The sequence below is a fragment of the Dipodomys ordii genome, unplaced genomic scaffold (assembly GCF_000151885.1).
Source record: "Dipodomys ordii isolate 6190 unplaced genomic scaffold, Dord_2.0 Scaffold60, whole genome shotgun sequence".
NCBI lineage: Eukaryota > Metazoa > Chordata > Mammalia > Rodentia > Heteromyidae > Dipodomys > Dipodomys ordii.
Window position 1 is genome coordinate 2,504,447 of NW_012267276.1, and position 26,160 is coordinate 2,530,606.

Sequence of the window (26,160 nt, forward strand, 5' to 3'; positions counted from 1 at the left end):
TGGGTGATGAACCCACAGAAGGCATTTCTTCTACTTTTTGTGTGCATTTGAAAAGTTCATCATAAATTTGTGTGCTAGGATAATACTTAGTATGTATAGACATTATAACAGGATAGCAAAATTTTAGGGTGAGTATTTCATGGTGGAACATTTCTTGCACTTGATTTGGGTTGTCAACATTTTCGTATTAACAAAATATATGCTGTGTATTTCTGAAAACTCTGAGTTGCAAGCAGTTCTTTCTGAATTTGCAAAAGCTCTTATTAAGGAGAAAACAGGAACATAAATTTGAAGATAGAAAACTTGGGCTTAAGAATTATATGATTACTTGACAGCAGAAAAAGTCAGTTCACCCATTTGCCTTTTTATTTCCTTTATTTTTTTTCTTTTAGTCACAGTTTATTTCTTTCCTTGTTTTTCAAGTGAGAATTTTAGCGCCCATCTGAAGTACCTCATAGTGAAATGGACAGCTTTAAAGAACGTTATGTTAGGGCCTTCTAACATGAAGCATCCAATGACTATTATTGTTATTATTTTAAACACATCTGAGTGCAATGCCAGTCAAGAGGCCTGATAAGGCAGGACATCTTTGTACTTGATCTAATGAGACAATGACTTGGAAATTAGAATTGGTAACAGGTGCAGTGGTGAAACCTGTTCCTACATCAAGGTATGGCTTGACAGGTTTACACCCTGGAAAAACATTCATTTGTATCACACTACTACAGACGCAATGCCTTCTTTCATGGGTGTACTTAAATACTGGAACTTTAATTCTCCCATAGCAAGTAATATTGGTGCTTTTCAGAGAGAGAGTGAAGCCAGAGCAGCCAATGGACATCTTTTTTTGGCAAGGTGTTAGCAGCATGACTGAATGATTCTGTCCCTGTCCTGAAACATATTGAAATAGATTTTGGATCCAGCAAAAGTAAAGAATACCAATCACCATTTAACTTAGTGCAGATTATGTCACTCTAGAGTTTCCCTGAAAATGTTTTCTTTGCAAGGCAACAAATATACAGTTCTACTGCTTTCCTTCGTCAGAGAGAACAGAGCCTATGTCAAATGTTTTTGGTCATAGGAGGTCTATTTGTAAGCTGGAAATAGCTGGTGGAAAAAGGAATTAAATGCACAATGCCAATGCAATGAATTGATTTTGGAAATGCTTTTTGTAAAAACTTTTAAGTTGTTGTACAAAGGGGTTTCAATTCAACATGTCCATAGTGCTTTTTTTAATCAAGTTAAACTGGGAGATGTGAAGGGTAATCAGTTTAAGGAAGGCTTAAAAATGTTGTTCATCTTTTAAACATTAATTCCAAACTGTTTTATTTAGCATATGGTGTTATTAAACAGGTATAGTATTCTAGACATATCTTCTACCACATTTCCTTAATAAGGGTACTTTATATTTTATTAAAATGTGCATATTGGTGTTGTAGTTCGGCTGTTGTCAAAAGGCATGCATGAATCCATAATACACCCTTGTCAAATCTAAAATATTTACTTGTAATGGTCAGTATCTGTATTTTCTCATATTTTATGATATTTTGGCCCTCTTGGCATTCATACTGTCATGCAAATTTCTGGGTGGTTTGAACACAATACTCCTATTTCTATTAGTTATATTACAGGCATGCACTTAATTGCACTTTTTGAAAATATCACCAGGCAGTTCAGAATATATCATTTATTGAAAATATTGTGACAATCAAGGACCTTCATATCAGCCAAATATGAACAATAGGGAATAAGGGGGAATTTAATAATGGAATGTGTGGAATACTCATTGTAAATCAATCTTGAAGCACTTAATGGTTTTTCTATTCACTCTATGTATTTTAGATAAGCACAGTTGGGTATAGATATGACTACTTGGGGGGAAAGAATTCTTAAGCTCAGGATTCCTTAGTTCTAAATGCTAATCAATACACATTTTCTACATGGTATGTACAGATCAGTTACCACATGCCACACAACTAGGGCACACATATTTAGTTACCTTGGTTCTCAAAGGTTATGTGTCAACTCTGCACATTATGTGGCAAGAAGATACTATCAACATTATTTTTTGCACAATGTGCAAGTATTATTTGGCCACAGAGTGTAATACAAATTAGTGGCAAAGTGCTGAGTGAAAAAATCTGTGACAGATTCAGATGTACAAGGTTGAATATTACCTGTAAACTACCTGACTCTGCTAAGGTCTTAAGAGCTCGAAACACTATGTCATGCCCAGCTTTTAAATGTCTCTGAAATACTTGGACACAATGAAGCCTGTTGGAGGAATTTTACTATGGTCACAGGAACCAAAGGAAGGTTGGCATGGGCGGCAATACCATGGGGTAGGATACAGAAGAGCATCTGGGCAAGTCTTTTTCACAATGAACCATCTTCCCTGAAAACAATTTTGCTCACTCCAGTGAGACCGACGTTGTTCACTAACATACTTCCTACTAAATTGGTAAAACCACGCTGACCTTTAAAAGATGTGAGAATCTTACTTGCAAAATTATGATTTCCAACACACACTCACCATTTCATTGAAAATGTCACTTCCAAACCAATTTCTCCTCCCCCAAATGATTAAACTTCATATGTATTTGACACCTTACGTTCAGTGCTGAGCTGGTGAAAAAGGTAAAAAGAGAGACATCAATTCTATTTGATGTTGTCTCCAGACTTTTAAATTTGAGGAAATAGCTTTTTAAGCAAATGGCATATTTCTATTTTACTACTTAAAATCTGGTTTACTTGATTCAAATTCCTCTGGCTCAAATGATTACTTTTCTGAATTCAGCAAAACAAGGAAGTTTACAGTTGTTTCCTCACTTAATGAATTAAGAAACTAGTTTACAATGAATAGCAGCCTTCAGCTTACAGCTCTGCTGTACTTCAAATGTAAATAGAATTGCTGGACACTGGTGGCTCATGCCTGTAATCCTACCCACTCAGGAAGCTGAGATTTGAAGAGCTTATTTCAAAGCCAGCCTGGGCAGGAAAGTCCATGAGACTCTTATCTGCAACTAGCTGGAATTGAAGCTGTGGCTCAAGTAGTAGAGCACCAGCCATGAGGGAAAAAGGACAGCACACAAGCAGGCCCTGAGTTCTAAGCACCCCCCCACCCTCGGCGGGGGGCGGGGGGGTGTAAAAAGAAAACAGAATTTTAAAGCTTTATTGGGTGTTTTCAATGATTCCATTTTAGCTGATATAAAAGTTCAACACTAAAGCATCTCAGGTATTTTGATGCTTCCCAATAAGCTCACTGAGGCTAAGGAAATGGGTAGCAGAGGAGGCAGGCTGCAGATCGCTGAATACCCACACCAACAGCTAAGGAACCTTAAAAAGAAAGGATGAGACAGATATAGTTAAAAGAAAAAAAAAAACCCAGCCCACTCAAAACCCTAGCACTGGCTTCAATCCTTTTTGTGACTATTAGCACAGCTTATTTTACATCCTGGCTAAACGGAGGTTTCATACGAATCTTGAAGATGGTGTTTAAATCCCAGGCATGTTCTTCTTATTTTCTTTATGTAGTTATGACATATGCAGTCAAATGAGCTCAGGATTAGGAACTTTCTTCACTTATAACTTGTAATAAAAAATACAATACTTAGTAAGGAGGTTCTTACACAGAAAGTCCATTTTTCCTCTACATATTTTATGTTACTATTAATGGCCTTTAAAAATACACCTCAGCTTAAGGAAAAGTATTGCTTAATTGAAGGATTGTAATAGTAAGAGCAGGTGAATTCCTTTTAAGAGCGTGACTGTCAGAAAAGATACTTGTTAGTCTTCTGACTGTCCTATCTCTGTTCATTAAGCAAAATGTCAACCAAAAACAGATTATCATCTTCATTGTGAATTTTCATGCCTATTTAAAAATGAGTGCGTTGTCCATATTTAAATTTACAGTATTTCAAGTGACTTTTCAAGTTGCTCTTTTTAAAAATCAACAAACTTATCATCAAGAAAACATTAGCATGGACCTAACTGAGAGGGCCATTGTGGACTCTTTGTTAAAGTTACTTCACATAAGCAGACAAACCCTGCCGTGTCATACCATACAAACAGTTTTAATTGTGTAGTTACAGTCAATAACCACTCCTAATCAGAACATTTCTGCATAAAGAAAATTGTGATACACTTATAAAAACAGCCAGCTGTAACAAAATAGCTGGTGTTTTCATAGCCATGAAACTCATTAAAAAAAAAAAAAAGAAATACACCTTTATACAGAAATTTTATACAGATGTAGGTTTAAAATTGATTGTAAACCAAAGGAAGACACATTGCAAACATCAATTATTTTCACATTAATTGCATAATTTTCTAAGGTGATCTATTAGTTTTATTTACCTAAGCTTATTTGCATGATAGTAAAAATTGCATACAACAGTAAGAGTGAAGCTTATAGTATGAATTGCTTGGATAACATAGAGCACTTCTTATAGGCAACTGTGTAAAGCACATTTTCTCTATTTAAAACTTTTAAGACACTTTGTTTTACTGCCCATCAAAATACATTTATAAATAGAAAAGAATCAGTAATGGTAACAAGAGAAGCAATATTACATTTAACGGAAACTTCCAAAAAATTAATTACAACAAGATGCGGCAGGGTCTACAAATAAATAATGAGGACTAAATTGTGTTTCACATTTTCTTTTCCTTTTTTTTGTTGTTTTCTTAAAAAAAATCATGTAACAATGAGAATGAAAAAAAATTACAGTGAACTTTTATTTCCAAAATAAAAACAAATTTGAATTACGGCAGTGCCATTATAGTACAAGGCATTTGTTGGCATATGTCATCTTTAAACTGCATTCACAGTCTATAGTTCTTTTGTAACATACAATAGAGTAACAAACTCTTTTTTTTCTTTATTTTTTAAAATAAGGGGCGATTTTCCAAAGATCAGTGTGGAGTGTTACAGAAATAGTTAAAGAAAAGGAAATCATAATCACAGAAATTATAATGCTTGTTTGAGGCTCCAGAATAATAATAACTTAAAAAAAACCCTCTCTGGTATCATGCTTACTGGGAACACATCTGGGTGCATCCCTTGAACAAAAATTTTTAATATCAAACAGTCCGCAAATGCTTCACCCGGGCTGCCCAGCAGTGTTACAACAAAGGCGTTTAAACATAGTGCAGTCCTTACTTTCCTTCCCAACTTTCCTGTTTGTGCAAGTTTCTGAAGATTGAAGGTTGGCCAAACAATGAACAACAAAGGTTTTCTGAGCGAACACAAGATGGACTTTTCACGTTGTTAGTAAACACCGGTGGCACTGTTGAATGAAAATAATACTTTGCTCTCAGTCTTTCAGATCGGCATTGATGTCTGTGTTCCCTTCCACTGATAGCTCCTCTTCTAGTTTCACGGAAAACAGGGTGTTGGCATTTTTATCTTGGACACTCTCTTCCAAATCCTTGAGCAACTCCTCCTCTTTATATTCGGCCACGTCTACCTCTAAGCCAGAATTGTCCTTCAGTTTGCCGTGGTGCTTGAGATAATAGCGCTGGTTCTGAAAGAACTTGATGATGGTGTACTTGGGGAGGTCAAGTTGGGCTGATAGAGTCTGGATGGCCTCTTCATCCGGGTACAGACCCACGTCTTGTATGAAACTCTGGAGGATTCCCAGGGCCTCCACTGAAATTTTGGTTCGTGGCCGGGTCTTCTGCCGGTTCTCCTCATCTGACTCGGCAGGTGAGGCCACGGTGGGCTGCCGTGGAGGGAGCCGGGGGCCAGCCTGTGGCTGTGGTTGTGGCTGTGGAGGTGGTGGTGCTTGTTGCTGTTGCTGCTGCTGCTGTTGTTGTTGCTGCTGCTGCTGCAAGGAAACAAGCAGACAGTCAGAGCACACAAAGCCTTCTAGAATCAGAAATGGGGAGGGGAGGTGCTGCGAATTCCACAGACAAGGACAAAAATGCACAGCCCAGGTCAGTAGCCAAGAGCATTGGGGGGTTAAAAACAAACTATCAAAATGATAGGAACTAGGACGATAGGAGTTAGTGAGGCTCTGGGGGGCTACTGTGCACTTATCAGAAGATCCGAAGATCGGCAGAGGAGGAGGAAGCCCAGGGCTCTGAAAATGGGGGCCATTAACATCTCCAAGGATAAGTATTGAAGGTGAAGACAGAAAAGCAACTTAGGATGTCAACAACGAATGAAGACTGGAAAGGAAGATTGAGAAACAAGGGTGTTAAAGACGTTTTAGAAAGGTGAGCTAAGAAGCCATTGGGAAAAGAAAAGTGTTTAGCCCCTTTACACTGCCTGGCTAAATAAAACATGGAGAGAGGGAGAATGGGAAAGCATGTACTCTCAGGCTGCCCTAGCTCTTATGATCCACAGGATGTTCCAGAATCTATGCTTCATTTTCTCAGTAAGTTCCAATTTCACACACATACACACACACACACACACACACAAATTCCCTGACACTAGGCTGACAATGCTTTTTTTTTTTTTAATTATGATCCAAACAATAAAGGTTCAATCCACCGTACACTGGCTAGTGAATTGTTTCGTCTTCACAGTAAACTCAGCTATCAGTAGGATTTAAATTTAGTGTACACAGCCTCTTTGGTAATTAGCATCTGTGTATGCACTGTAATTTCCATTCACAATCATACAGAACAAATGAGTGATATGTATCTATGTACACTTGATGCCCATAATTCTTATCAGCAAATCAAATCAACTCGAGTGAACAGCAAAATATTAGAACCTTTGTACTGTGCCTGAGCATTTCCTCTTATCCCCCTAAGAAGCAATTTTATCAAAAAATAATTTACATTTTCAAACAAGTACTATTTTTTTATTACTTAACATATATCTTCTTCTTCTTTGTTTCAGCTAAAACAGTAAGTTTTTAGGGCTTTCATGCTTATTTTAGTGTTTGATATCCTAGGGGATTCTCGTTTTCAATTTGTTTGATCTTTTAATACACGCTTAAGGATTTTGTTTTCCTGGTGGATGGATAACTCTATTACTTTGGCTACATATATATCTGTGTTTCTTCATAGCAATACCAAGAAATAATGCAGGGGATTCAACAGAGATAGAATTTTAGCAGTCTGGCAGACAAGGATACTTTCCCTTAAAGGAGAAAGCTCAAGTTCATCTAGAACACAGTTTCTAAGGTACTGAGGCCCTAAGAAGCCCAATGAACTACCTAATCCCAGAACTCTGAGACAAGGGCCACGACAGGACCAGAGGAGCACCAGGCTGATCTGCTGGCACAGTGGTTTAGTCCATCCTTCACACTGAAAATCCTGACCAAGGGAGCAGGTCTTTACACCACCCCCCTCTCTGGGTCCCTTCTTGCTGGTAACTGGTGCCCGCTCACCTGAGGAGCAGCACCGAGCCATGGTGCAGGGGTCAGCAGGCCTGGTAAGAAAACGCCTCTAGACTCTCCTTTCCCAAGGGTGCTGGGAGAGGGGCTCTACAGGAAAGACAAACAGACATGACTCACCCCTGACCTGCAGCTGAGGGGTAGGGAGGCTGCTGGAAGTGAAGGGGGGGCCAAAGGAGCATAAAGCAAGAGCCGAGAGTATGTTTCCCTCCCCTCCTCACTCTGGACAGAAGCCAAGGTATAAAACTGTGATTCTGCAAAACTTCCTTTACAGAATGAGCAGCAGTAATTCCTATCCTCAGGGGCAGTATGGGATTAATTAAGGAATAGGTGGTGTTTTAAACTATTTACTTATTTTTTAACAAACACACAACAAAAATTCTAGGCTCTCACACACAAATCCCAATGCTAACAATAACACACTTGCCAAATAAGAAGTGCAAAGGGGGATTCCTGCCACTTTGGGAGGGGGTGATGAGGGGTGAGGAACACAGTACGCATGTTGGAAAACAACAAGCCTTTTCCGTTTTTCCTTCTATCCCCCCAAGCAAGATGGCAATGTATTGTTATCTCTTGCTAAAAAGCCTCTGTGTAGACTGGTGGCAAGAAGAGAGACACCAGCTTCACACTAAGTCTGAGGCTGTGTTTACCTAGTGCTATTCTCAACTGGCCAAGGTAAACGAACCTGAATCTGTTCCGCCGGAACATGGATGATGTGGGGGGGCCTGTCGCCATGGTGATGCACCGCATTGCTCTCCTGTTCATAAATGGCATCGCGCTCAGGCTGGGGAAGACTGAGGAACCTTCGGATCATGGACAGGTTCTCCCACAGGGTTCTGTTTTCTGGAGACGGATCTTCCTTCCAGCGCAGTAGCTCACACAGCCAGCCCTGTAGAGACAGGTGATAGTATTTCAGTTGTGGGAGTGGAGGCTGGCATGTCCCATTAGGAGATAAAAAGGAAAGATTCTATAAATCAGCTTTTTCATATGCTCACAACACTCCAACCACTTTAACATTATTTTTTTCTCTTAACCTATGAAGAAAGGGTAGTTAAAGCTATGTAGCAGGAAGGCTCCATTTCTAATGAATGTTCTGATTTACACTGTAAAGAATAGATGCTTTTCAGACTCCAAGGGCTAGGGAATTTACAACAATTTCGGGACAGCGCCCAGGCCCAGAGTTCAGGCCCCACGACTGGACCAAAAAAAAAAAAAAAAACAAAACAATTTTACGGCATGCAAAAACAGGACAAAAGTAAAAATGAGTGTACTTTTACTCCTGTTTTGTCCGATGATTGCTTTCTGGAACAAGGAAGGTACTTAAAAAGTGGTATGGCAGATTTTAGGAACTAGAAAGCTTTCTAATATTATATTTTTTATATTAGAAAGAAAAGTAGACATAGCTTTTGACCTTTTCTGCTTGTCTGGTAAGATTATCCTAGCCGTATATTAGTTATTGTAAATAAGGGAAACCATGGGATCTATGTTTCTTTGGGTCTGGCTTACTCCACTTAATATGATTCTTTCCAAGTCTTTCCATTTACTAACAAATGGCGCGGTATCATTCTTTCTTATGGAGGCATAGAATTCCATTGTATGTGTGTGTATATGTGTACATACACACACACACACACACAAACACACACACACCACATCACATTTTCTTGATCCATTCATCTACAGAGGAGCATCTGGGTTGGTTCTATATCTTAGCTATGGTGAATAATGCTACAATAAACAATAACTGTACTGGTAGCTTTATGTACATATGACCATATAAGATGATACCAAGTGAAATGAACCCCAAGATAGAGACACTAGAGGTTTTTTCTGTGTTGCTGTTGTTTTTAGTGTACTATGTGTTTTTTTGTTTCTTTTGTATGTTCTTTCCCCATGGTATGACCCCTGTTGTCACTGTATTTGATTCCAGTGCCCTGCATTTTATATATACATTTTTCTAATTTGGGGAAGGAAAGGGAAATAAAAAAATGCTGAAGTAAGGATACAGGTTGTCCCATTGTAACAATGAGATGTACAAGACACTATGTTGAAAACGAACTTTACAACTTGGTGGGGGGAAGGAATTGGGAAGGGGGGAAGAAAAGCGATAGTAGGGGAAAAACAAAGGAGGGGGTAAAAATGCTTAATAGGAAAGGTACTCATTACCCATTACCTTACTCATGTAACTGTAACCTTTCTGTACAGTATCTTTACAATAAATAAGCTAAAAGTGTGTGTGTGTGTGTGTGTGAGAGAGAGAGAGAGAGAGAGCAAGAGAGAGAAACAGAGTGACAGAGAAAGAAACAGAGAGAGAAAAAGTATATCTGTAAGCAAGAACACTGTCCAGTTTGAGAATAGTGTTTGGAATGGGCATTAGAAGAATTCCTCAAGAAAGAACTTCCAGAAAGAGACTTTAGATTCCTATTTATTTAGTTTTTTCCCCTGCTATAGCATGAACATATGATTTATTACAGAACCATTTAAATAGGTTTTCTGAGTTATGAGAGAAGGCAGTATCTAGTGAATGACCAAATCTGAACCTCTATAACGCCTCCCTAGGCCCAAGGTTTAACCCCGGTGATTAACTATGAAGAACTGAGTAGGCTGGGCACTGGTGGCTCACACCTGTAATCCTAGCTACTCAGGAGGCTGAGATCTGAGGACTGCAGATTGAAGCCAATCCAGGCAGGAAAGTCTGTGAGATTCTTAACTCCCCTAAAACCAACAAAAGGGAGCCAGACATGGAGCTGTGGCTCAAGTGGTAAAGCATTAACTTTGAGTAAAAGAAGCTAAGGGACAGTGCTTACGGCCCTGAATTCAAGCCCCAGGACCAGGGGAAAAAAAGAAAGAACTGAGTAGCAATGGACATTGGTGGCTCACACCTGTAATCCTGGCTATTCAGGAAGCTGAGATCTGAGGGTTGCATTGGTTTTATTTTCTTTTTTCTAGTCCTGGGTCTGGAATCAGGGTCTAGGCTCTGACTCTGAATGTTTTTTTTTGTTTTCTTTTTTGTTGGTCAAGGCTAGCACTCTTCTAAGCTGTTGTGCTGCCTGCCAACAGCTCTCATCCGTACTATACTCCGCAGACTGTCTTGCCAGCTTGCTAACTGGACATGTCCAGAAGGACGTTATTCCCTATCACTGGCCCCCAGAACCAAGTGAGGTCAGGGATTGGCTGGCAAAGTGGTGCAAAGATCCAGCTCCAATCTCTGTGGCTCTCTAGAGCCTATCATACATTCTTATGCTTCCTTCCTCCTAAGGCCATGTTCTCACTGAATCTCTTCATCCTCCGTTTTCTCTCTCTTCCTTTCAGGGCCCTCATCATCATGAACACTCAATTCTCTTTCCTAGGCTGTTTCTAGGACCAGGGCTTCCTTGGAAATTTCAATTAGGTTAATTGGATGAGAATGGACAGAGTAGAGTTTCTTTTTAATGTGATTTTTAGATGTAGCCACAGAGAGTTTTGTTTTCTGAGTTATTGGCAGATGAAGCCAGAGGATAGATAGTCTGATCTTTTCTTCCCAAAATGAACCATTCAAGAGAATGTTTTCCTGATTGCAATGTATAGTGAAAGATCAGGCTTGCTTTCCCCTAAGTGGCTGACATTAAGATTTTAAATGAAAACATGGAGACTGACACATCAGCTCCCCAGGCCATCTACTACCTCACCAGTGGGAAGTGCTACTAGGTATCTGGAGAAGTGGGGTCCCCTCTATTGCCCTAATTGAACCCAAGACCTTGTACATGCTAGGCAAGTGCTGTACCACTGAGTCATACCTCCAGCTCTAAGAGATTCTCTATGTAACAGATCTTTTACAAATACTTAATGTGGGAACAGTCATGCAATAATACATTCATTTGATGCCACTGAATAAAAATAATTGAAGACAGAGTCAGTAAATGAATGATTTACTTGAAAAAGTATCTACTAAATAAAAAAAATAATCATCATCATCATCACAGAGCCATTGGGCCTATTTCTCTCCAAACCACAGTGTTTCATGTTTATTTCCAGAAAGCTGTAGTACTATGTATTTTAGCTCTACTTATGTGACTATAACATTTAACTACAAAGCTGAATTTGAGGAAGTGGCGCTGTAGCTCAAGTGGTAGAGTGAGCGCTCGCCTTGAGCTGAAGAGCTGAGGGACAGCGCCCAGGCCCAGAGTTCAAGCCCCACGACCAAAAACAATAACAAGAAAGAATGTCCAAAGCTGAATTTGATTATTTGTACCTGTATATCAGATCTTTGGTTTAGTTAGTTCTGATGGGTAAATATTTGCTGTTTAGGTTAAGCCATAAAAATGTCGCCTATTTTCCTACATTTAAGCTATTTTTATTTCATATAGTATATATTTATGTTTCTACTAATATGTTTTCATATTACAAAGGCAATTTAGAGGAAGAATATTCCTTTTGATATTTCAATCTGGACACCAACAGAAGTATACATTTAAATTAAGCTATTTTGTTATACTGTACTTCTAAATTTTTGTTGCTGTGTTGGTGTTAAAAATGCATCTTATTCCATGTTTGACTATTTTTAATATACATTTTTTATATTGTAAAGATACTGTACAGAGAGGTTACAGTTACATGAGCAAGGTAATGAGTCCATTTCCTATTGAGCATTGTTACCCCCTCCTTTATTTTTCCCCTACTGTCCCTTTCCTCTCCACCTCCCCAACTTCCCCCCCCCCCCCCCCCCCCCCCCGCCACCACCCCTACAAAGTTGTAAAGTACAAAACAGTATGTTGAAATTGATGTTTGACTATTAACTGTGGTTCTGGTTACTTTCCCTCTCCCGCTGGCCTGTGTGCTTCAACTATGGCAGCTGACAGGACCTTGTGCTTAAATGGAGCAAATTTTATTTACCTTTAAAGAAAAGCAAAGAGGTTCACCAAGAATAGAACCGAAGATATTCTCTTTTAACTTCACTACTAATCTACTATTGCAATAAGTGCTAAACATTGAGCTTCCATGATTTCTTTTTAGAATTAAATGCCTGTAACTAAAAATTGTTAAAGTTAAATTAAGAACCCTTCATGTAAGAAAAGCTTTTCTCTAAGAAGGACTGAAAATCTGAAAATCTCCAATGATTTTTCATATCCTTTAGGAACTTTTTAAAGTAAGCCAGAGATCAGTTAGCAGTGGGATATATGTGAGGAAACATGTGGATCGCAGATGTTCTTTGGAAAAGAAAATCATTAGTTCTTTTAAAATGGCTAATAATGATAGCTAATTCCTAAACAATCACATTCACGCTGGTTTAACAAATATTTCAGAAAAGGAGCTCTGACTCATTCAACAAATATTTTGCTTATATTGTCACTTCTGTGTCTCTATACTTACAAGACGGATCCTTATTTTTATTAATTGCCCATGACTAACATAACATTCTCAGTAGTTTGCTATTAACCTCTGCCCTTAAATAATACTTCTAATTCCTTATCTAAAAGTAATTTGATGAATTATAAGTTGAAGAATCTCTCTGCTAGCCTTTCAAGAGACACGATTTTTCAGAGACTGAAATCAGATGCTTCTTACAAAAATATTTAACGGTGCAGCTGGTGTAGCCTGTTAGTTCTACAAAGGTATTCCAAAAATGGGGGGAGGGCAGGAGGAGTGTAATGTGCTACCCTTGATGTGTGTATCTCTTAGGAAATAATGGAAAACAGACATTTTGACACGTTCATTCTTTTGTCAGTGCAGAAATAAACTGGCACATTCCCAACTGGCACTGGCAAAAATAAGATGAATTTATTCTAGCACTATTTAAATACCTTGGAATATTTTGACTACTTTGAATCCTACTGATTGTGATTCTATTAGTGATAACAGTAATCTCAGACCTATGTTTCCGCAGAAAGTGACTGACTGAAGAAGCTTCATGCTTTCTAATTCACCAACCTCCTTACCTACGTCAGTTTTCCACAATGACATTGTCAGGGCAAATGAACCTGAGAAGGCCAGGAAGAGACTGGAGTATTTGAAATATCTGACAAGCGGAAATTGTAATTACCCAAAGTACTATGACTTTTTAAATGATAATTATATATACACGTACTTGGGAGAAGAAAGGCGAGAAAGGAAACATACTATTTTGTGTGAACATAATTACATTTTTAGAAAAGGTCTTGAGGCTTGAGGCCCCATAAGACCATCCATAGGAGGAGAAATGGGGAATTATTCTCATTTAGATCATAACTGTTTGAACAGTTGAAAAGACAAGATAACAAGACCGATCCCTTCTCAGAAAACTCAAATGGTACAAGGAACAATCTAAACTTTAAATGTAGTAAATTTGCCAAGCATCATTACACTGCATATAAAGAGGGCAAAATATAAACAGTAGCCACATGTAAATAAATCAGTAAAACTTTCAGGATGTTACTACTTTTCAAACTGACAAAGTTTAATTTGACACCTTCTGTTCTATACCCTTTGTTTCTATTCAGAATCACGCCTTGAGCTGTTGCTATCAATCACAGCACTCCTCTATTACTTAAAAAAAAAAAAAAAGAAAAGAAAAAACTGGCATGGGCCCTGAATAAGCTGAAAATGCCATGCAGATGAATTCTGAGATAATATGTTCAAACCTGTTATATACAACACAAATCCTGTAAAGTTATGTATTGTAAACCTACATTTATTGAGAACTAAAAGTCTTAAATCCATCTGCCACATAGGAAATACTGTTATGTACTTTATAGTTACCAAGAGCCATCTGCAAATGTCTTGCTACCGTAAGCAAGAAAATGGTGCAAAAGATGCTAAACTTAAGACTGAAATAAATAATGTTCTTCTGACTGGTTTTGGTTAGGGATCTATCAAAGAAATCTAAGATGGGGAGGAGGGAAGCATAAAAAAAGAAAACGAGAAAATGCAGAATGACTGCCAAAACCAGTACTGCAAAAAAGCAAAACAAACTCACTGGCAACACAATGGCAATTTATTATGGTCCATGAAACACATGACTGTATGCTCATTTTAAAGGAAAAATTAGCAGTTTTAAACTCAATATTCTAATGATGTGCTTTACTGACAGAATCTTGTTGTGCCACATTTAAATAAAAATCCTGGCACCTTCATCTCTCAGCTGCTAATTCCCAACCAAACTCATCTCTGAGTTCCACTCCACTCTTTGCAGAATAGTTAATTCAAGTCAATTCACTTTTAGCATGATAAAGGATAGGGGAATTAGGAAAATGGCATTTTTTTACGAATGTATTTACTGTGTCTCTAAAGCCACACACTGGTAAAGCCAGAATCTTAGGGACCTGGTCTGGAAGTGCACAGAAAAACTAATTTTTTTTTCTTTTTCAGGGAGAATAGACAGGTATTCTTGGCGAGTTAAAAAAGTGATTTAATGCAATATACATATATGTATTTATTACTATTATACACATTTACATTTTAAACTAAAAGCTAAAAAGTGAGAAAGAAAATGACAAATGATTTTTTTTCTGCAACTAAGAAAGAAAAATACATTTTAAAAAACAGAATGGTAATTTGAGTTCTAAAAAGCAAAACATTTTATAGTCGGTATTTATCCCCCCTCACCCTCATCTTTTATGTGTTATTTGCAGGAGTATTTTGTTCCAATCTCTGGGGGCATATACTAAAATAATACATGATATTAAAAGAAATCAATCTAAATAGGAAAGTATTTGATACAAACATTTTAGTGAAAAGCATGAATTACATTTCTCTGCAAGTAGTAAGAACAAGGATTAAGTACATAATCCATTAAACAGTACTTCTAACAAAAAATTCACTATTGTAGACTAAACTACACCAAGCATTTTGAATGAGTACATTTTTAACAACAACTAACGATAAAGCCAGCAATTTATCATTCAGCAAATAATTTTCTACTTTTAAAAGAATCTGTAAGTGTTACTTATGCTAATGAAGGCAGGTTTTAATCTGCCCACAAACATGCTAACGGAGGGCAATTTTTATTTTTATTTATTTATTTTTTTTTATTTACAAAGCTGTTGGCACTCAAGTGTAATTTCCTATCAGTGTTCTAGAAACTGGGGGAAAATGGGTTCTAATTGTCAGAGCTACCTAAATCTTTCTCCTTTAGCATAAAGGCTTAGAGATATGACAAAAGATGCACAGTGACTAATGATGCTTTAAAACACCCCTTTCATATTAGAGAAGGCTCCATTCCCACATCCTCTATGTTTTCTATACACTGTGCCCCAAATGTAGCATTTGGCTCTGCGATAATGCAGCCACAGCCAGGCCTGAGGAAGTAACCATCTCTGTTAGGTGTGAGGCCTGCATACATCACAAGCCAGTTTCTCCAGTGAGAAACAGCAGTAGCAAAGCCATACTGAAAGCATTTTAAATTATTTACTAGGTTAAAAGGGTGAAATGATACTTTAAATACATCAAATTTCATCATCTAGGCCATTTTTTGGTGGCAAAGTAGTATTGATCTTTCCAAATGCTTAAAATTAACTATATTCCAGAAGGTCATTATTTGATTAAAGGCATTAAAGTGGAGGCCACGAAGAGATACATTCTGTCTTCTTCCCCATTCAAATCATTGGATAATTTAATAAAACGGTCCCATCATGTCCTGTAATAAAAACGCTTGTCTTAAGATATTGTTCTTTACCTAACATATTAACCTTTAAATGTTATGAAGTTCTTCAGAAGGAAAACCTTTGCTCAAGCCAATCATTCTATAACATAATGAGAGCCCCCCCCGCCATTAACATTAATAAAGATACATGTTCTCCTCTATGGAATTAGTAAGAAGTGCATTAATCTTTCCTCCCCGCTTAATAATAGCTACTTCGTGTAAAGTGAAGAGAATCTCAGCAGACACTGAGAGGAACTTGCCCTGCTAAGTTAACATTGGTCTTATTAAAGAAAACATGGGAAATAAATTTGAACAGAGATGTACCAGCAAAGGCATTATTCCACATTATAGCCACTCTATCCAAGAATGGGTTTTAAAAAGAAATATAGTAAAAGCACCTATGTATGCATGTGTATGCATGAATCCCTCTACATATTGACATTTAAGGTATAGTTTCTGATACTTGTATTTGTTGAAACAAAATAAATAAAAATATTTTAAGTGTTAAGATTTTTTAAATCCCTGAGCTTACTGTGTTTAAACTCCCTCTAGACTCTCCAGAGTATTTGAGGCACTCAATATTCTCAGTCAAAAATCTATAGGCTTCTATATTGGGGTAATAATAGGACATAAAATAGCCAGAAATTTCTCATTTGAGTGAATTTTGCCACTTCATCATTAAGAAGTTAAACAACTCTTGCAGTTTCTGAAGAGTAATTATTAGCATAAATATAACGTTCATACAACCTGAGGAAAAGCTTCCATTAAAATTTAGCGAATTTAGAAGGAATTTCAATTTCACTTAAAAGTTAATCAGGTAAAACATGAGAATCATTTATTTTCTATGGTTTTTCTGTTCACTTCCTTTCTACCTTCTCTAAGCCAATGACTTTAGGGCACACATAAATGTGGTGGCTTTTCTTCTGCTACAAACTGTTTGGTTTCTAACATGATTATCAAAAGATATCTTGGCCAGAGGAGATACAAATGGTTCTTACTTAAAGGTCGTCAGGCAAGGAAATCTAATATTTTAAAGGATGTTTTCAGAAAGAAGAATTTCAGAAAAGAGAGGAATAAAGATAACAATATGAATTCTAGATAATCTACTAGCAAGAAGACAACCTCTTACTTTGATTAAAATAGAGAATTTCCAGAAGTGTGAATTTCATTTTTAAAACATTAATTAGGCTTGGAAAACACCTAACGTTTCAAAGCTTTACTTTTACATATAATTCAAAGCTATCTCTAGGAGAATCTCCACAAAGCTCAAGCACAACAAAGAAAAACTTCATGTTTATGGCTGATCATTGAACAATATAGACTCTCAAGAAGTCTACCTTAGCTGGGCGCTGGTGGCTCACACCTGTAATCCTACCTATTCAGGAGACTGAGATCTGAGGATCACGGTTCAAAGCCAGCCCAGGCAGGAAAATCCATGAGACTCTTATCTCCAGTTAACCAATTGAAAACCAGAAATGGTGCTGTGGCTCAAGCAGTAGAGCGCTCGCCTTGAGCTGAAGAGCGCAGGGACAGCACCCAAGCCAGAGTTCAAGCCCCACGACCAACCAAAAAAAAAATAATAATAATAAACAGTCTACCTTATCCGTTTGTTCCCCTGGGCCACAGATGTCATTGGAAATCACATAAATTTCAGCAATATGATCTGGATCCTGTCTAACATGTATCCACTCTGCCTTCCAAGTGCTAAGTTTCACTTTCTCCTCATCCTTCATGCAGTCTCATTTAAAACCACACAAAATACTCCTAAGTTTCCTTCATTATTAAATCAGTTTTAGCTACTGCTAAAACTGTCATTAAGGATTGACATCTTCTTTTCATTCTGCCCACCTGACTTGTCTTAGCTGGGAAACCTCTTAGAATCTTCCACATCTTTCTGAAATAGGGAAAAGGTTCACACGCACAGCCTCTCAGTCACCTTCAGCTGAACCTGCTGGACTATTTATTAGCCTCTGCCTAATACTGTCACCATTCTAGCCTCCAAACCCGTCCTTTTAGGAGGACATTTTCTCCTTTGTTCTGACACCCAAATAACTCAAGTAATGCTCAAGTGCTTTGGAAGATGACTACAGGGACTGTGGATAAGTATTTTACTTACATGAACCTAAGCAAAATATTCTTCTGAGCCATGGTGCAGATCCCTCCCCCACAAAGTACAGATAATAATGCTATTGATCTCTAGTAGCTAGAAAACACGAACAGCATGATAGAATTCATTGTCTAATATTTTGTCCATGAGAACTACAAACAGCGCCTATGAACTTCACTGGTAGCACTTGCCTTAAGTGATTCAGTTTATCTGGGAATAAACAAAACAAAACAACCCTAGCATTCAACTTTTAACAACTAGTGCAAAGCATCATATGATGAAGGGCAGTGATGGCAGATATCAGGAGAGACGAGACAGAGAGAAAGAAGTCTTCATTGATGAAGAGCGGTGATGATTTGGCTTTGAAGAACTGGCAGTATTTTGAAAAGTGGAGTTATGAAAGAAAGAGCAGATGGATGAATTAGTCAAAGTGCTGGAGAAAATAAGTCAGCTGAACTGACTATGCCTCTCACCATCACTGGCATTCAACCACAGTTATGGCAACCTCTTTGTTTTCTACATGTTGTACATCTAAAGTCTACTTAGTAATCTTAGTTTTTAATTTGACTATTGAGTCTACTACGTACTAGCCCTGTATCCCTTGGTTACAAGTTCTCTAGATCTCAATGACCTCTTCTGCAAAATAGGGTCTAATTTTACCATCTAATATTGGTGATAGCATTTATGGAAGGATCTTGGCACTTAAATGTCATTTATCATTGTTCTTAGTGTTGTCTTTATCCGACTTGCCTTACCCCATAGGAATCTGAACATATAAGAAGTTAAATAAAAATACTTTGGTTACCATATTCCAATCTGAAGCTAACTTTCCCAAATCAGGTTTACTTCCAATATAGTTGAACCTGGCTTTATTACCCATTCAGCACCAAGGCTGAAAATATGTTCATGGAAGTACATATTGCTATAATCTTTCTAAATTGCAACGTGAAAATGTAGAATATAGAAATATCCAGAAATCACCTTTAAAATACAACTGCCTTCTTTTGTATCCAAATATCCCTTTTTCGAAAGTTTATCTTAGGGTAATACCTAATTGCAATAATGTTTACACTTACATTATTGGTGATTACAAAAATGAAATATAACTTTGATATACTGTAAGAGGAAATTAATGGTAAGTACAGTAGAAGAATAAATGTAAGACATACAAGTACATATATAATGATAGACATATACATGTCAACAAATAGATGTTTACATTTATATAATAAACATCAATTAAGGTATTAAATCATGATATCCCTAACTGATTAGGATTATTGGTATTTTTATGTTCCTTGTGGTTGTGTTTTCTATTTTTTCTATAATGGCTAATGTGCTACTTTTTGTAATAATAATAATATATATATCAAATGGCTTTAATTAAAAATCAAATTTTTCTTATTTGTGTCCTCTATTGACCAATCATGAATTCTACCTCTTTGGAATATCTCTTGGGATTCATTCTGTCTTTTCCAGCCATACTTTCTGGACTGGCCCCCATCGATCACCTCCATGATCAAATGCTTTCTTTGTTCCAGCCACCCTGGTGAGCCAAATTACACTTAACACACTTAAATGTTAACATGAGAACCCTCAGCATAGAAAATTCTCCCCAGTCCTCCACCAAGGGCTGGGAAAATACCCTGAGGCTCACACTTCACTGAGTGAATATAAAAATATGGCAGAAGATTCACCACCACAAACTTTAGTGTCAGTAAATGTGTGTGTGTGTGTGTGTGTGTGTGTGTGTAGACAGAAAAAGATATCATTAAAATTAAGCAGGATCTGGACCACCGAGCTAGTGATAAGAAACTTATTGCATATCTCTGTAATTCCTGAAGTCTTATATATGGTAGTAAAGACTGGTGCTCTAATTCTTTTAACAATATTACTACATTTTAAAGAAATAAAGTTCAAACTGAACTTAGTTTACTCTGGGTTTTATTTTGTTTTGGTTTTTCCCTGTTCTGGGGTTTGAACTCTAAGCCTGAGCACTAACCCTGAGCTCCTTTTTGCTTAAGGCTAGTCCCCTACCAATTTAGCCATAAAGCCACTTCCAACTTTTTCTGTGATTAATTGGAGATTAGTCTCACAGACTTTCCTGTCCAAACTGGCTTTGAACTGTGATCCTCAGATCTCAGCCTCCTGAGCAGCTAGGATTATAGGTGTGAGCCACCGGTGCCTGTCTGCTCACTCAGTTTAAAAAGACAATGAAGCACCAATGAAATATTCTGCCAAAGACAAATATATGTGATCCTTTAAGCATAAGTTTCCCTAACCCTTGATTCACAATACATGAACTTTTAAAGCCAATGTCTTATATACATTGCTTTCTAAAGTCACTACTAAAAATTAACAATATTTATTTTCCTACTAAAAATTATGGACACTGAGAAGAAAATGTAGCTGGATATGTGTATTTGTCGTGTACAATTTAGAAACAGAAAAATAAGAATCCATAACATGAATAATTTTTGGTGTTCAACCAGGATAGGGTGGTTTGTTTGCTTACAAAAGTAATTTACTACTAGGGTGTTTTAAACAAATACTTCTGTACCACAATTTAAACTGATTTATAGAAAACTTTTCAACTCTGCAGATACCTCCTAAAATGAGATCTGCTCCCATTATGCATATTTAGGGGCTGGGAATTAAAATTTTAAATCTCCCTTCTCTGATGCTGTAGGAGAGATAACAAAGAATTTTTAAAACCAGAAGAAGGCGACTTGGGATTGTAAAAGTTATGAGAATCATATTCTAAGAGGAACAATCAAGCAGGGTCATTAAGAGCTCCCAACTTGCCTATGATTTTGCTGATAAAATAACACCCACTTTGTGGCCGAAACCCTATCATTTGATCCATTATGCAAACTTGCTAATCAGAAGTTGGCTTACTTAATTTGAGAGACCGAAACCTTGTGATTCACAAGTAGGCATTAAAAACAGAAAGCATAAATATTTCTAGAGATAGCATGTGATCCTGGTGACAATGGCAGGTTATAATTTTATCAAGGAATGGAGACCAGAGAGGCTGAGGTTGTGCACTATCTGTTACTCCTCACAACCATTGGTCACTGTACATGGAGGCAGGGGAAAAGGGGGGGCAGCAAGAAAGGTGAAAATGGCAGGAATGAAGTCTGACCTTACTCTATCCCTTAAGCCCTCACTGCTATTCTACACCAGCTCCTTTAGGAATATGCTGGCTTTTGACAGAACATAATTGTGCGCAGATGACTTTGCTTCCAAACCATTCCATCCTTCCACAAATTATTACTTTGTGCCGACTACCCTGCAAGGTAAGAGGAAGTACAGGAATTGATAGGATTTTTCCCTCAACATTTCCTGCTTAGTGAGGTTAGAACTGCCTTTCAGACTGAAGTTGATATCTGAAGTGTAGCTCAACTGGCGAATGCATTCTCTCACAGAGTCTGGTACTAACTGTTGGTGTCTGAGTGCTAGACAAAGAAGTTGTTGGTAAGTTTTCTGTTTTTGTTTTAGATGCTACTGAAATGTTCGTAACCCCTTGCTTACATGCTTTGTAGATAAGGCACCTTAAAAATAAGCACAATGATAGCCGGGCACTGGTGGCTCACACCTGTAATCCTAGCTACTCAGGAGCTGAGATCTGAGGATCACGGTTCAAAGCCAGCCTGGGCAGGAAAGTCCATGAGACTTTTATCTCCAATAAACCACTAGAAAACCGGAAGTGGTGCTGTGGCTCAAGCGGTAGAGTGCTCGCCTTGAGCTGAAGAGCGCAGGGACAGTGCCCAAGCCCAGAGTTCAAGCCCCATGACCGACCAAAAAATAAATAAATAAATAAGCAATACACAAAAGTATTTTTCCAGGTAAGTAAATTCAAGAATTCCTCAGAAAATGTATTAGAAAACAGAAGTGCTTGTCTCTGCTGAATTTATCTGACAGTTGGGCATGAACCCTTCTGGCAGGGTGGTGAAGGCCAAGGGTGTTTCTTCTAATTAATGTTTCATATGCCTAAATAAAATACATAAGATTACAAAGAAATCAATTACATTGAATATAGTATATATAATTGGTTTTATATATAACTCAGATATAGCCAGGTTGGGTGGATTGGAATACATCAATCTATCAGAAATCTGTAGATAGGCTTTAAAAAAATCAAGCAACAGATCTAATAACCTCCATGATTTTTAGTAATCAACAAAAATACTATTAGAAGATGTCAGCACCAAACTAATGTAGTATAAAAATATTTGTAATTTTTATGGGTAACAAATTTATACATATTGCTTATATTGCCGTGATTTGTTGCTCGTGATGCTAATTGAATAAAATTCAATCTTCCATTAAAAGGCTACAGAAAATAAAGATTTCCTACCCAAGTCATGGTTTCCTAGGAGAACACTGAACCCAGGATGAAAACCCCTGAACGGAATGCCCCCCTCATCCATGTATGTTTATGTATATATCTTCATATATACTAATGTCTACGTACACAGTTCACTTTTCCAAAACCAACTTTGTAAGATCCACTAAAATACATATTATATAAAGGTTTTGGGTTTTTTGGTTTTTGCCATTACAAGACCCTGCCTGTTAGATGTGGCTAAAGTAGTTAATAATCATAAAATCACAGTAGAGTTCTTCCTACATTGGGTACTGAGAAGCCCAGGTTTCCAGCAGAGGCAGTTCTGCAATATGTTTGCTGTGTACAAGTAGAGTAGGTTAAAGAGAAGCTCCATACCCTTCCAATCTTTGCATCAGTCAATATGGGGATGGGGGATTTATGTATTTTAGTTTTGGATGAGACTGAAACTCTGGTATTCATAAAGCAATGGTTTAAAGCTTAGGAAATGTGTTCACTGGCAGTTTCTACTACACTGTTTTCCAGGTGCTGTGCAAACTTGGAGAACAGTTTATAAACTCTGAATGCATCAGCATTCTAACTTGATTAACTTCATTCCATCCGAGTAACTTTAAAGGTAAACAAGATTAGCAGAACATCCTTTGAGAGAAGTTTATCTGTCAGAAGAAGAATATTTAACAAGTTTCTCCTATGACACATGGGTTTCCCAAATGCAAAAGAGTAAAGATGGAAATGCAGATATAGGATAGAGGAAAGGTAAGCAACAAGCATGCCATGTGTGTACAGGGGAGTGGAGTGTGTGTGTGTGTGTGTGTGTGTGTGTGTGTGTGTGTGTGACATTAGGGATGTGGCTATGCAAATGTAAGAAACTGTGGTCAATACTGGTCCTTGCTTTGCTCATTTTTCAAAGATCAAGTGGTCAGAAAGTATTTGCTTCTTAGACTGAAGTTTGGGGATAGAAGGAAGTCAAAGAAATGGAGAATGAAAGCAAGGATAAAAGTAAATGAAAGATGACAGTGGTGGGAGAAGTAAACATCTCATAACTTTATGTCAAAAGACATATCTGCTAGGCACTGGTGGCTTACACCTGTAATCATAGCGACTCAGAAGGCTACTCTGAGGATCACAGTTCAAAACCAGCCCAGGCAGGAAAGTCTGTGAGACTCTCATCTTCAATAAACTGCTTAGAAAAAGCTGGAAGTGGTTCTGTGGCTCAAGTGGCAAAGTGCCAGCCTTGAGCGAAAGGAGCTCAGGGATAGCACCCAGGCCAAGTTTAAGCCCCAAAACTGGCAAAAATAAACAAATACAGATTAATGCTAAATGTACCCAGATATAATCACCAACTTCTGTCTAGAAATTAAGCTTGATGGACAAGGCTTTAGTCCTTTATTGTTATTCAGGGTCCAAATTATTTAGTCTCTTTAACTAAATACTAAAATAAAATCATCCATTAGGCTATTATTAACTTATCCCCAAACATCTAAACATTCACACAAAAACAAATTGCCAAGATGAAGAAAGTTTAGTTTAGACAGCAACAGCTTGACATGGACTAGCCTGGACTTCCTAACAGGATTTGTCATTTGTCTGTTTGTGAATGTATATTTTATCTGTCTTTAGTTCCGTGATCCTATTGGTAGTAATTTGGTTTTCTCTAAACAGCATTTTATTTAGACACCAAATATTAACGAATCAAACAAGTAGCACCTATGGTGAGTAGTATCATGTTAGTATCAGGAGTAAGAATGGAAAAGATTTAAAGGAGACATTTGGGGGTAGAAACTTCACAGCTACAGGCACCAATTTATGAACTTGTAAATGTGGGTTCTCATATATGCTTCCAAATGAGCTATCACTCTCTGTTTGCTTCCTTTTACTTTGTTTTTATTACCTAAGTCTCAAATCTCTTCTTCTCCCTGCCCTCCTGATATTCCCATGTGTGTGTGTGTGTGTGTGTGTGTGTGTGTGTGTGTGTGTCTGTGTGTGTCTGTGTGTGTGTGTGTGTGTGTTGGTACTAAGGTTTAAACCCAGGGCCTTGGTGCTATCCCTTAACTTTTCACTCAAGGCAGACACTCCACCATATGAACCATAGCTCCACATCTGGTATTTTGGTGATTAATTGGAGCTAAGAGTCTCAGACTCTTATCACCAGCCTGAGCTGGTTTTGAACTATGATTCTCAGATCTCAGCTTCCTGAGTGACTAAGATTATAGGCATGAGCCACTACCACCCAGTTTATTCCCACTTTAATGTGTTACATTTCCCAGAAAATAGCATCAATAAAAAAGGATGTATCTTCCAGCATTGGCTAAAATCCCAAACTGACATTAATTAGGATCAGCAACTTGTAAATCATACTAGGCTGGCAGTTACCACCTACCATATATTAAACCAAGCCTATGTTCCAACTACATTCAGTTTATTTCATGCTCTATACTGTCCTGACTCTAACAAATCCCTCTACAATAAAAGAGAGAGCTTCTACCCACTGCCCCTACCCACTGTCTCCCATGAAGATGACGTAAGTCTGAGCTGATCTCACACTCTGCAACATGGAGTTTATACACTGATTCTAACAACCAATCAGCTCAGTTTATGCCATTCATAAATTACCCTTCTTGACCTCATATCCAAAATAGCATGCCTCCTACTACCAAACTAAGCCTTCCATTATTCATTCCCCTTCTTCCTCTGTGACTCACTCCCAGGCTAAAACACCTGTTGAACCTACTTTCAATCAAAATAGCATCTTCTTTCACACTTGTACACCTGTCTCAGTCACAAACACACAGAACCTAGTTCTGCAAGAGACATCAGACATCCAGTGACTTAATCCACTTTTACTTTCTAGAGGAAGTTTAAAGTCTCAGGGGTTAAGCAACTTGCCTGGAGCTAGACAGCATATAAACAGGGAGTTGATAGGCACTACTCTGTAAGTCTCATCTTTCTCTGAAAGATGAAGTTCACGCACAAGTTTTCACATTAATCATCTGTGAGTTTCCAAATTAGTTGCCATTACCTTATTTCCTGATGCAGATAACCAGAGCCATGCCTTGTAATTCCCTTCAGCTCAGAAAACAAACACGTGCTACTCGGTAAGTGATATTGACGACTCAGAGGTGAAGATGGTGGACACACAAGAAGGCAGAAAGGAGAGTAGGGAGAGGAAGCAGTTTCCTTCTTGCACAGTTTTGTATGGAGGACTAGAGAAGGTCAATAGCAGAGTGGCAGAGAGTAAGGCACTGATTTGGGGGAGGATGAAGTAGATAAGACATCTTGCTTAATCTTGGTTAATATCCAGAAACTGTATCCTCCTTAACTAAGAACTTAGCAGAGATCATAAAGAAAAAATATTTTCATTGAAAAGTAGGATATATGGTTGGCTGTGGTGGTGTACACCTGTGATCTCAACTATATGGGAGGCAGTGGTAGGAAGACCATAGTCCAAGGTTGGCCAAGGCAAAAGAAAAAGGAGACCTTACCTGAGAAAGGAACTAAATCAAAAAGAGATGGGAGTATATGGCTCAAATGGCAGAGTACCTCCTTAGTCTAGCAACTGCACAAGGCCCAGATTTCAAAGACTAGTATCACCATCTCCCTAAGAGAGGAGGAAAGAGAGATGTTAGGAAGGAAGGGAGGGGGAGGGGAAGGAAGGAAGGAAGGAAGGGAGGGAGGAAGGAAGGGAGGGAAGAGGGAGGTAGGGAAGGAGGGAGGTATGGAAGGAGGGAGGGAGGGAGGGAGGGAGAGAAGAGAGGGA

General features: G+C 37.9%; 1 protein-coding gene across 6 annotated transcripts in view; it reads right to left on the reverse strand.

Moving 5' to 3' along the window:
• Positions 1-3,158: 3,158 nt before the first annotated feature.
• Positions 3,159-26,160, reverse strand: part of Satb1 (SATB homeobox 1) — a 102,386-nt gene continuing 79,384 nt past the window's right edge. For 2 of the 6 annotated variants that reach the window (XM_013022147.1, XM_013022146.1), the window contains exons 10-12: positions 8,038-8,241; positions 7,347-7,442; positions 3,159-5,828 (exon numbers count right to left, since the gene is read on the reverse strand). In XM_013022147.1, the coding sequence (XP_012877601.1) occupies positions 5,316-5,828; positions 7,347-7,442; positions 8,038-8,241 (813 nt within the window). In that variant the 3' untranslated portion in view covers positions 3,159-5,315. The remainder of the gene's footprint in view (positions 5,829-7,346; positions 7,443-8,037; positions 8,242-26,160) is intronic. The other 4 variants (XM_013022150.1, XM_013022149.1, XM_013022152.1 and 1 more) reach the window with 4 other exon arrangements.